The following is a 10681-nucleotide window of genomic DNA, read 5'->3' as shown; positions in this document are numbered from 1 at the left end:
GTAGGGCATTTGGTCTTTAGTCTGATAAATACTCTTGGTGAGTTATATAGGAATGGTTTCTATAGATTCCTTTTGTAGAAAGGTTTCTTTCATATCTGAAATATTTTACTGTGGCTTAAGTATGTTGGTTGTATTTGGTTTAGAAGTGGAATTCTTACTCTGATTTCAATCATTCATACTTGGTTCAAGATTTAGATACATTGCAGTGAAGATATAATACAGAATATGAAGTTGATCTCGCAATAATGCACTTTCGAGCTTACGCATGCAGCCATTTTTCGGTCATGCTGTGCACTGGCTTCAGTGGCAAAACTACTTTTGAACAATCCTATGTCATGAGGAAGAACAGAAGATGGGGGAAAGTATCTACTGAAGCTGGCTTTGTCCTTGGAGCTGAGAAACTGGATACAGTGTTAGTCCTGCTCTTAAAACGGACTGTAGGAGAAAAGCAGCGAATACCTTAAGTGATGCAAACACGGCTGCCCCTGAAGTGACCTGCATCCTTTAGAGCTAGTAGGGATGTTTGTCACCTGCACATTCCTATGAGAGAAATGGTGAGGCAAACGACAAAAATAGAGTTTGTCAAAGGTTGGTTATTGCAGGAAGGAAAACCTGCAAGTGCATTCTTCAGATACATCAAGTTTTGATTTGCTGCTTGGTTGAACTTCTTTCATCTCTTCAATTGTATTAAATTTTTTTGAATATTTCTGTAGCTAATATATAGTGCCCACTTCTGTTGATGTTACTAATTTTCCCTATTAACCCTTTCCTTATTTTTTTTTTAATTTGCCTAAAGATGGTACTACCACTAAAGCCGAGGGTAAGCAGTCTCTGTGTAACTGAGGTGTGTCCACAGTCGTACCACCCTACCTGGTCTCTGTTCTCAAAGTGTTATCTGGTTCTCATCCATGTTCACTGGTGACCTGCATGAAGTGTTGCATGGTTGTCCTGCTCATTTTGATGCCATGGGGTATTCTTCACTTTCTCTTCAAGCTCCTCCCCACTTCTGATCACAAAGCTGTATGTGGGTCTCTGTATTTAAAGCTCTGCTTTTGGTTGAAGGTGACCTGCGCACAGATTAAAACCAAAACAAAACCCAACCAAAAACAAACTCACAAAAACAATGCAGGGCTTGTGTTTTCTTGCTCCGCGATGTGTAAAGGTTTTCTGTGTTTTTCCATCCAAAGCTCAGGTCGCAACTGCCAAACGCTTTCGGGAAGAGACTGGGCAGCGAGGGAATTGAATGAGGTGATCACGTGGCAGAAAAATGAGGGCAGTAAACAATGATCTCTAGGGAGGGAGTATTTAGTCAACCTCTTTAAACCTGAGCTCTTTCTCTTTGTTGTTAACTGTCTGAGCGAGATGGCTCACATCTCAGACAGTTGGAGGAAAGGCTTTTTTTCAAGAGCACTGAGCCTGCTAGTTTGGGAGGGCTCCCAGTCTGGTTCTCTGGCTTGTTATCAAAGCTTGTTCTTTATTTCAAGCAAAAAAGATCACTGAGAAATCACTTTTTGAAAAGATCACTGGGAAATCACTTTTTCTGAGGTAGACAGGAGTTGAAAACAAGAATGCCTTCTACACATAATGAAGACACCACACCCCCCCAACCACCCCATTTTTTTCCTGATGCAAGTCTTTTTTCAGTAGCTCTACTGCTGTCTTGTGGGACTGTGCTCATATCCTTGATGGCCGCTTGTAGTTGGATGTGGTGTTCCAGAAGTGCCACTGTGCTGTTGTGACATGTGTGTTTTTTCCTTACTGTTATTGATGCAATTGATGCATTGATTTATTATTTAGAGGGAAAGGTGTCTACTGTTTTCAGAACTGACTGAATCCTAGTGTTGAGAGATGAACTGGCGCTGCAGCATGGGCAAGTGTTTGTGCTTTGTGATCTGTCAGTGATAAGGAAAATGAAGTTGGCCTACACACCTGTATTTCTAAATCAATGGCAAATGAGGTGAAAGTTCCAGATTGTTGTAATCCTGAGATTTTTAAAATCATTGCTGACCTTTCTTTTTCTCTTCATTCTCCCAGTTCTCAAACCTTTCTCTTTTTGGCCTAACTTTGAAATGTTACTTTATAAAATACCCTACACAGGTCTCAGTCCTCTCCTTGGCTGTAATAATATTTGTGGAGGCCCGTTCCAACATCTGTCCTCTGGAATACTTTTAGTTTTAGTTCACTAGCTGCTTTATTGTCATCATGCAAAGGGGTGGGGTTTTTAGAATTTGATTAGGCTTTTTAAAAAAATTTCAATTCAGCTACATTGGAAGCAGATTGGATTTGGTAAAAATCTGTAATAGAAACCAGCAAGTGGCTTGTGGGGAAAAATTGTGAGATGAGCTTTGGGAAATGGAGTTTGCCATTCCTGTCGTGTTAAATACCAGATCTCATTTCTTTCTTTTGCTGTAGAATTGCTTTTTTGGGGGAGAGTGATTATAACAACATGGCATGCTGCAGCTAGAGCACTTGAAGGATGAGTTTAATCAATTTTTGAAACTCTTCAGTGTTATTTTCCTTTGTTGAGACAGTGAAGGAAAAACCAGCCTTTGTTCAGGATTTCGTATGTCCTACAGATGAGAGCTGAGAAATGTCCTCTGTCAACTCTCTGATCTTGTACAGTTTGCCAGGAACTACAGGGAAGAGAAAACTTTGTATTCTTTACATAAATGTAAAAAATAAGGGGGCAAGGGAAGAGAGAAGTATCGCCTTGCTGTGGGAATGCCTGTGTGTGCACAAGACAGTCTTTGAACATAAAGCAGAAATTCCATCCACATATGTGCCCCTGTTATTTTTTTACATGTTAGCATTAAGTAATTTAAGGGCAAACCTCTGTTGTTTTGTGTGGTTCAGCTTGCCATTAGATCCACAGTCTGGTTCCCATCATGGTTTCTGTAGCTACAGTGTAAAAGCTCTGCACCTTCCGCTCAGCCCAGAGCCAGCATTGTGTGAACTTGGCAGTTCCCATCTACGTTGCCCTCAGCTCTCCTCAGGGTTTTGTTGTTGAGCCAGACATCTCAAAACAGGAGCAATGGAGTGGGTTATGCCAGTGGCAAGAATACAAGTTAATAGGTGAGTATCAGTCCTTTGGTTTTAAGTAGGGCCATCCCAATGGACAAATGCTGTTGAAATGCGCTTCCTTATGGAAAGGTAACGCGTGAGTCTGTATACCACTTAAATCTGGGCGGGTCTTCTGCTGTCTCTGTGCTGTGAAGCGGTGTCTTCATGCAGTGCACAATTATGTCTTGATTGCCTAGGCTCTTCATGTATGGGTGTCTCTTGAACTTCACTGAGAGCTTTGCAGACAGAAACCATGTAAGATCTTTACAGTCTTGATCAGGACTTTTCAGCTAGTGCTCTGCAAGTCGCTGTTGTGCCCTAAATCCATGTTGGTTATACCTGATTAAAACGAAACCTTAAAATACTTTCTGTTTTATCATGAAATGGCTTTTCAAGGAATATTTAAAAAGGTACGTAATGCTGACTTTTAGTACAGAATAATGGCTCAGAACATTTTTGTTACCTCGCTGCCTTTTTTCAAAGTGAGCGTAAAGACAAGCCCTTCCTACAAGCCTTTCCCAAAAGGGGGAAGCATAAATGCTGGTCTTGCCTGAAACTGGCAAGTTTAAAACAAAATCAGCAGTTTCCAGAGTCAATAGCACAAATTTTAATAGCTTTTATTATTCACCAGAAAGGAAATAAAATCTTATTTATTACAGTTTTCTGTAAACTTAGGCGCAAAACAGTGGTCTGCTCAGTCAGACATCTTGAGCCTTTACAACGGCTTTGAGAGTAACTTAAGTTTCAAGAAGTCAACATTCCTGTTATCTTCTCTGCCTTGAAGCTCTCACTTGTGCTCAGGGGCAAGGTTTGATTCAAAGTTGTGACTGAAGGTGGTCTCTTCAATGGAAATACTCTGGTAGTAGGTTCTTTGGTTCCCTTGGTCCATTCCTTTGCAAGTGCTGACTTGATTTGCCTGTGCTTGGCGGTACAGGGCAAATTGGTGCCACTGTTGTTCCCTCAACCCTCTGCTTTGGAAGGAGTTCGCATGCTAAACCCAGAGGCAGCATACACTGATCATTTTCAGTAAGGGTCAAGTGATTCTTGGGGGAAATTATGGTGCCGTTAGGTCTTACACTAGTATAATGTTGGACGTGTGCTAAATATGCATGGAAACCATTGTAATGGTGGTTGTAATAAGTTGTTTACAGATTTATATGTAAAGCATGTTTTTAATTGGTGCGTGCATGTCTCAGATGTCCACGTGTCATTTAGCTGTGACACAGCCAAAGAGGTCCTAGAGGCTCTTTCAGGGATATTTTTCTCCAAGTAGAGAGAGTAACCTAAATGCATTAACCTCATCTATAGAGAGACCATTACCATCCCAATGCTTCCCTATGTAACTTGTGTGGTTGTAGGTATCATTATTCACAGCGTGGAACTGATTAAACTCAGTTGTGGAGCTGCTCTGTACCATTTCTAGACTGAAAGCCATTTTCTTCAGTTTAACACACAGGCTGGGTCTCACAAAGCCAATGTCAGCTCTGAGCACTGAGGGTGGAGATGCTGCCATATCTTCCCAGCAGAGCTCAGAACAATGCTGTGGGATGAAGCCTCTTGTAACGCAAAAACATTATCATAGAATTCTCCTTTGCTTGTTCCTTTGTAAGAAAACAAAACAAAACAACCTTCCTAGGCTTAGACATATGTTAGACATTTCCAGATTGATTCTGATCCATTGATTGTTGTAAAAACAGACAATAACTTCAAAAAGCAAAACCAAAACCTTCTTAAAAACCCCCACAAATGGTTTCTTAACACAAAGCACTTATATGGAGTCTTTCAAAATGCTTTCTCTACCAACAGTGATGTGTCACATGACAAATTTAGATCAAAGGCTTTTTCTGGAAAGACTTCTATGGTTTTGGAAGTATTGGATTCACCAAAATGTAGTTGCGGGTTTTTTTCAGTAGATGAGCATACATGTCTCATGTTACCACATCCACCATATTTGCCAAACCTGGCATTTGTTTTGTTCTTTACAAAATACCTTGAGTTATAAAACCTTCACTTCTGATGATGGTGTCAAATTGTTCTTGGAACTGTTTTTTGCCAAAAAAGATAAGAAATTTTTTGAGTGCAGAATCATGAAGTTGCCTTAGAGATGGCAAAAGGCAATTGAACAAAGCAGACAATATATTGTTTAATAAAGATTTTGTTTCCCCTGAAAAATTCGCCTTTCATTTACCCAGAAAAAAACAATTACTTTTTGGCCAACCCAATAGTTAGGGCAGTCTTTATCTGTTCCTTTGTGCTGCTGTTGTCAGGATGCAGTAATTCTTTGAAGGGGAGCAGAAAAATAATGGCTATGAAATATGGATTACTGCATCTGCAGTTTGAGCTAGATATGGAGACAAATCCACTTGAAAGCAAAGAAATTTTGAGAGGGGAAGTGTTTGCTTAACAACAAAGTAGTCTGAATAACTAACTTGATCTGTTATTTACAGTCTTGCTTGGAATTAGTTCTTCTGTCTGGAGTAGAATGATAGGGATAAAGCTACACACAGTCCAATGTGCAGATAACTCTTGGATGAGACTGCAGACTTCTGTTTGCAGATGAAATCCTTAAGGGAATGTAGTAGAGACATTTGCGTTTTATAGATGAACTTCTATATGTACGTGCTGTGCTCAGTGTAATACATATTAAGAACCTTGAGATTTTCAAGCTAGACAAATATTGATTCATGTTACATTACTAAAGAGCAAATAAGTTTTGGATATCATAAGACTAATCTAAAAGTTGTGCATGTATGTGAAGATCACTTAACATATGAAACATCCCAGTTACCTTTCCTGGTTTTCTGTCTCATACAGATTTGCCTAAAGCAATTTTGAGTTCCAGTTGGTTATATTTTGCTTTACAGCTAAGACTGTATTTGGTTAGGAAAACTTGGAATCTTAACTTTTTTTTGAAGAGTAGCTTTGAGTCACTTTATTTTGAACCATTTGAGTGCTGCAAGTAAGATTAATTACCTGTATGAAAAATTAAATAAATAGCTTTTAAAGTTCAGAAAATAAAACTTTGGAAAGTGTATTAACAGTTCATACTTCAAGGAATACATACAACTGATACCTTGAATTTGAGAAGCACTTTTTCCCCCCTCATGTTTTACTTTATCCCATGGACTTTAAAAAAATAAAGTACTCCTACAGTAAGCTGCTACTGTGCTATCGCAGTATTTGTACCTTTACATCATTTTTGTGTCACAAATTTCTAGTTTCTGCTATTCCTGTTATCATTTGCACAATACAAGTCTGGTGCAGTGTTAGTTCAAACACTTCCAGCCTTTTTAGAAGGATGAGAAAACCAGTATCAGCGCTGGGACTCTCTTCTCCCGGTGAAGAGCAGCTCTTTTTCCCATGGTGTTCTCTCTGACACCTATTAGGCCAAAATCAGTGTGCAAATCTGCCAGTCCAAAAGGAAGCAAAATTTTGTTCCTGGGAATGGTTTAATTCAGAAACTGTGGAAGTGGGGAAGAGTCTTTCCACTGAGTCTTGGGGGTTTCAAAATAGAACTGAACTCTCTATTTCTAATCCTGCTGATAATCACACATTAATTAAGTTTGACACTTTGGTTCAGTTTTCTTTTTGAAAGCCCCAGAATTGGTATCAGAAGCTAATCTTAGTTTCTCTTCATGTCTTATTTTAGGATTTGTATTTCCTAAGAAGGGAGAGTCACTTATTACATATTGTCCCAGTTTTCTCCTTCTTAACCACCTGCTGATGAAGCAAAAAAAGTGATTTTGTAGCTGCAGAAAAAGCAGAGGATTTTAAGAGTGGTCTGTTCATAAGAGGAGAAGATATCAGTCCCTTCTCGCCCATTCTTGGCCCATACACATCACTGGCCATGGTTTTCCAATCCTGTCACTGTCTGTAATGTTGAATTTCAGCTTGAGTTACTCCCCAGGTCTTTCTGCAATGCCAAGGCTTTCTGTTTGCCTTCTGGAAGGATGTAAGTTAATTCTCTTGGTTCCTAAGACTGGTCAGGTTTTACTTGTCTTACTGGTTAGTACCCCTGCTGCCACCAGTGATGCCCTCCTGATGTGAGAAATGACAAAAGGAAGCCTTGAGGCTTCTGACAAGTGCATGAGGTCTTTCTACCTCCTTCGCTGTGCACACCTGCTTTGAAGCCTGTGGTGAGGTTTTGGGTACACCCCTTGTGGCAGGTCACAAAACACACAGTGACCCATGGGAATGGACCAGCAGAAAGCTCTCGAGCTGACTCCCTGTACTGAGCTGACCATTTGCAAGGGGCAGAGAATGTCCTAGGGCAGAAGAGATTTGCAGCCTTGCTTAGGTAAGAAGAGCTTAGCAGCCAGTTACACATGACTGTTTTACCTGTGTAGATGTGCCCAGAGCTTGTTTAGTTGAGCCAGTGGTTAAAGTGGTTTGTTTATATTGTATTGTGCTAATGATTTATTTTATGTCACTTCTACAAACAATTCTTTGAATGTAGATACCTATCTAGCTACTGAGCTATTTTAAAACTAGATGCTGGTGAAGAGGTGTGAAGTACAGCTGTCTCCTAGGCTTTTCCCCAGCAAACAAGTTGAGGCTTTCTTCTCAGAGTTAAACATCTCTGTGTCGCTTTGTGTCTCTCAGAGACTTGCAGACCATGTTATGAATATTTTGAGAGCTCGGAGATGAACAGAGCTCTCAATCCGTTCAGCCTGGGCTGCTTGCCATTGTCTTGTCCTGCATGCGTACCTTATGTGAAGTGATTTTTTTGGGGGGATGGGAAGTGTGTATCTCCCTGTTGATATTTCTCTGTATGCTTATGGTGAAGACAAAGGGCAGGAGATGTATATCTATAATGGGTGGGTGCAGTTGTCTAAACTCTTACCTGTTGTGGTTTTTTTCCCTTTATTATTGTGCCTGAAACTTGAAGTTGTCCTCTGAATGCAGGATAGTGCTGGCATTAGTCCTGAGAAACAGTTTCGGATTTGGCTGAGAACTGACTTGTTGAAAAGTGCTGATGGAAGCCTTCTTTGTGGTGCTCTTAATTATCATTTCTTTCCCATTAACTAGAGACAGATAATTGAAGCTTAGCACTGGAAAGAACGTTCTGTAGGAAACAGCCCTGCCCCAGGAAGGGGATGAACTGATGACCCTGTAAGCTTTTCTAGCTCAAATTTCTGTGACTTTTTTCATGAGGAAAGAACAGAAAAAGGACCCAAGAACACTTTGAGACTTTATATTCATTCTCTGCTATATAAAGAGCAGACACTCGGAATCATTTTTCCACAATGTTGATTGTGTTAAATGAGACTCTGCATTACAAGTAAAGTTACACTGATCTTGGGATAAATATGAGAGATCTGTAAACAGCAGGGAAAATTCAATGAGCCTGAAATAAAAGCACAGTCAGTCTGAGTTGACAGAGTCTCCCAGGAGTGCGTGCCAGCCTGCGCATGTAGAGCAGGGTATAAAGCACTGAACTGCTACTTGGAAATCCCAGCGATGGAATTAGTGGGGACATCTGTCACGCCCGTCTCCGCAAGGGTGATCGCCTTGTCAGAAAGTAATAACTTGGTATAGGAAGCAGCATTTAGGAGACTGAAATTTTTGTTGTTGATCCTTTGTAAAGAAGCTACTGTAGAACAGAAGCTGTAGAGAGGTAATATTTTTTTAATTAAACCGGCTGATAGCATTACAGAAAGCAAAGAAGTTTTCAGACCTGTGGACCGTGACTGTATTTCCACTCAGTTTCCTGCATCTCAGCCAGTCTAATGAAAGATGTTGCCTCTCCCTGTAAAACTTTCCTTTGTACCCTGGTTAATCGTGTGTATAGCAACCCTGCAAGCACAGAACAGCATGTTAGACACTGCTGCTGCCTTGGGAAGAAACCTATTAACATTTTGGTTGTCTTTGCGTTCCTCCAGGTCGGATTCGTACAAGGAGACAGAGCTCTGGCAGTGCCACAAGCGTCACCTCAACGCCTGCTGATACCCGAGGCCGCAGCCGGGCTAAAGTAGTTTCCCAGTCCCAGCGTAAGAAGTGTTTTATTTCTGGGGGAGGAGAACAAATAGCTATTAATATATTTCTATGGTAGAAAGTATATGCTATGGTAGCATCAGCTGTGGATTTGGCTCACTTCTGCCAAATAGCATTTGGACATGTAATAAAATGAATCCCCCACTCAGCCAGTCTGCTCTTGCTGACAAATAGGGCCCCAAATCTGAGAAATCTGAGAGGTTCCTTACTGCTTTTTTTTTTTAAACTAGTTATGAAGCAGAATTTCACACTGCTGTGATATGTAGGACTAAACTTGCATGAGGTCCCACTGAGACACCTTCTGTGTCTGTAGCTGACTGCTGTCCTGGGTTCTTGGCCTGCCAAGCTTCTCCTGCTTATGTGACTGTATTTCTGTATGTGTAACACGTGAGCTGTCTAATGTGATTTGGCATAAATTTAAAATGGGACATTATCTATTTTGTGTAGATATGGGGAAGAGTGTTCTGCCATTTGATTCACATGACACATCTGCACTCTCTGGCTTGCTGGAAAGACATGGTTTTCCCATAGGAGCCATACACCCTGTGCTGTTGCAAATTTGTCATGGGTATCTAAGGAGAATTTTGTCACTCAAACTTTAAAAAGAATTGAAGGGGGAAGGGAGAAAATCACTCGTGTTTTGTAGGACCTCCAAGCTTGTGGGTAACGGGAGATGGGCTCTGTGGAAAGACGTGTTCGTTCTGAGAACTTGTCTTGCTTTGCACCCTTATTTAAAAGCCCTTCTCTGTTCATGCTCTCATTGCTTTGCTCTGTCATGTTGGAGGGTTTGGGAAGCAGTTTATAGCATTGTATTAGGCTGGGAGAGCTGAAGAGAGAAGTATTATATCCAGGATGAGGCCAAATGGGAACCTTTACATTGAGGTCATGAAGGAATTTGGGCTTTGGTGTGCTAATCTAAATTAATTTCTTCAGTTTTGAATCTAAGTCTGATACAAAGCCGGAAATTCCTAAACTTAGTTTAGTGAAAAATGATTAGACCAGATGAGACAAGTCTCAGAAGTGTTTAAAGAACAGTGGAGTATCTAAAGGTTTCAAAGATTATGGGCTTTGCATTTTTTTTATAGAATGTCTTATGAAGCATTAGGATGGTCACATCTGAACCTGCTCCCTTGGTCTTGGTTGCTGAATCCTGATTCCAGCCTAGCCCAACCAGATGTGATCTTTATCTTTGAGCCAAACATTGCATGAAATAACTAAGGAATTCAAATATAATACGGTCACAGGACCAAATTCTCCATGCCCACACAGTGGATAACCCTGCAACTCTGCAGACAGGGCTGGGGTGTAATTTAGAGCAGAACTTGGGTCTCAGTGCATTAGTTGATATTTAGCTAAGAAGCTGATCAACCTGCACGTTAACTCACTGCATTATGCAGAGACTTTAGGAGTGACATGTTTGTGAATAAATCTGTCTGTATTGTGTATAGCATAAACCGCATGCTGAACGCTGTATTGTCTTGCTGTCTTTTAATCCACTTTTTGCCTGTCCTTTGGTCTGCCTTCATATTCAAGGATCCAGATCAGCTAATCCTGCTGGTGGTAAGAAATGTTTTCCCTTTCTCGCTTTTTCACGTTATTTCCTTCACATTTTTTAACTGCTAAGCTT

General features: G+C 40.6%; 1 protein-coding gene across 1 annotated transcript in view; it reads left to right on the top strand.

Annotated features, from left to right (window-relative positions):
- CLASP1 (cytoplasmic linker associated protein 1) overlaps window positions 1-10681 on the top strand; it is a gene marked incomplete at its 5' end in the record, with an annotated part of 89311 nt that overhangs the window by 11681 nt on the left and 66949 nt on the right. Inside the window, 2 exons of the mRNA XM_010185606.1 lie at window positions 8943-9050; window positions 10588-10614. Of these exons, the coding sequence (XP_010183908.1) occupies window positions 8943-9050; window positions 10588-10614 (135 nt within the window). The remainder of the gene's footprint in view (window positions 1-8942; window positions 9051-10587; window positions 10615-10681) is intronic.

The sequence above is a fragment of the Mesitornis unicolor genome, unplaced genomic scaffold (genome assembly GCF_000695765.1).
Source record: "Mesitornis unicolor isolate BGI_N332 unplaced genomic scaffold, ASM69576v1 scaffold24495, whole genome shotgun sequence".
NCBI lineage: Eukaryota > Metazoa > Chordata > Aves > Mesitornithiformes > Mesitornithidae > Mesitornis > Mesitornis unicolor.
Note: the sequence above shows the minus strand (reverse complement) of the source record. Positions and strands in the feature narration are given on the sequence as shown.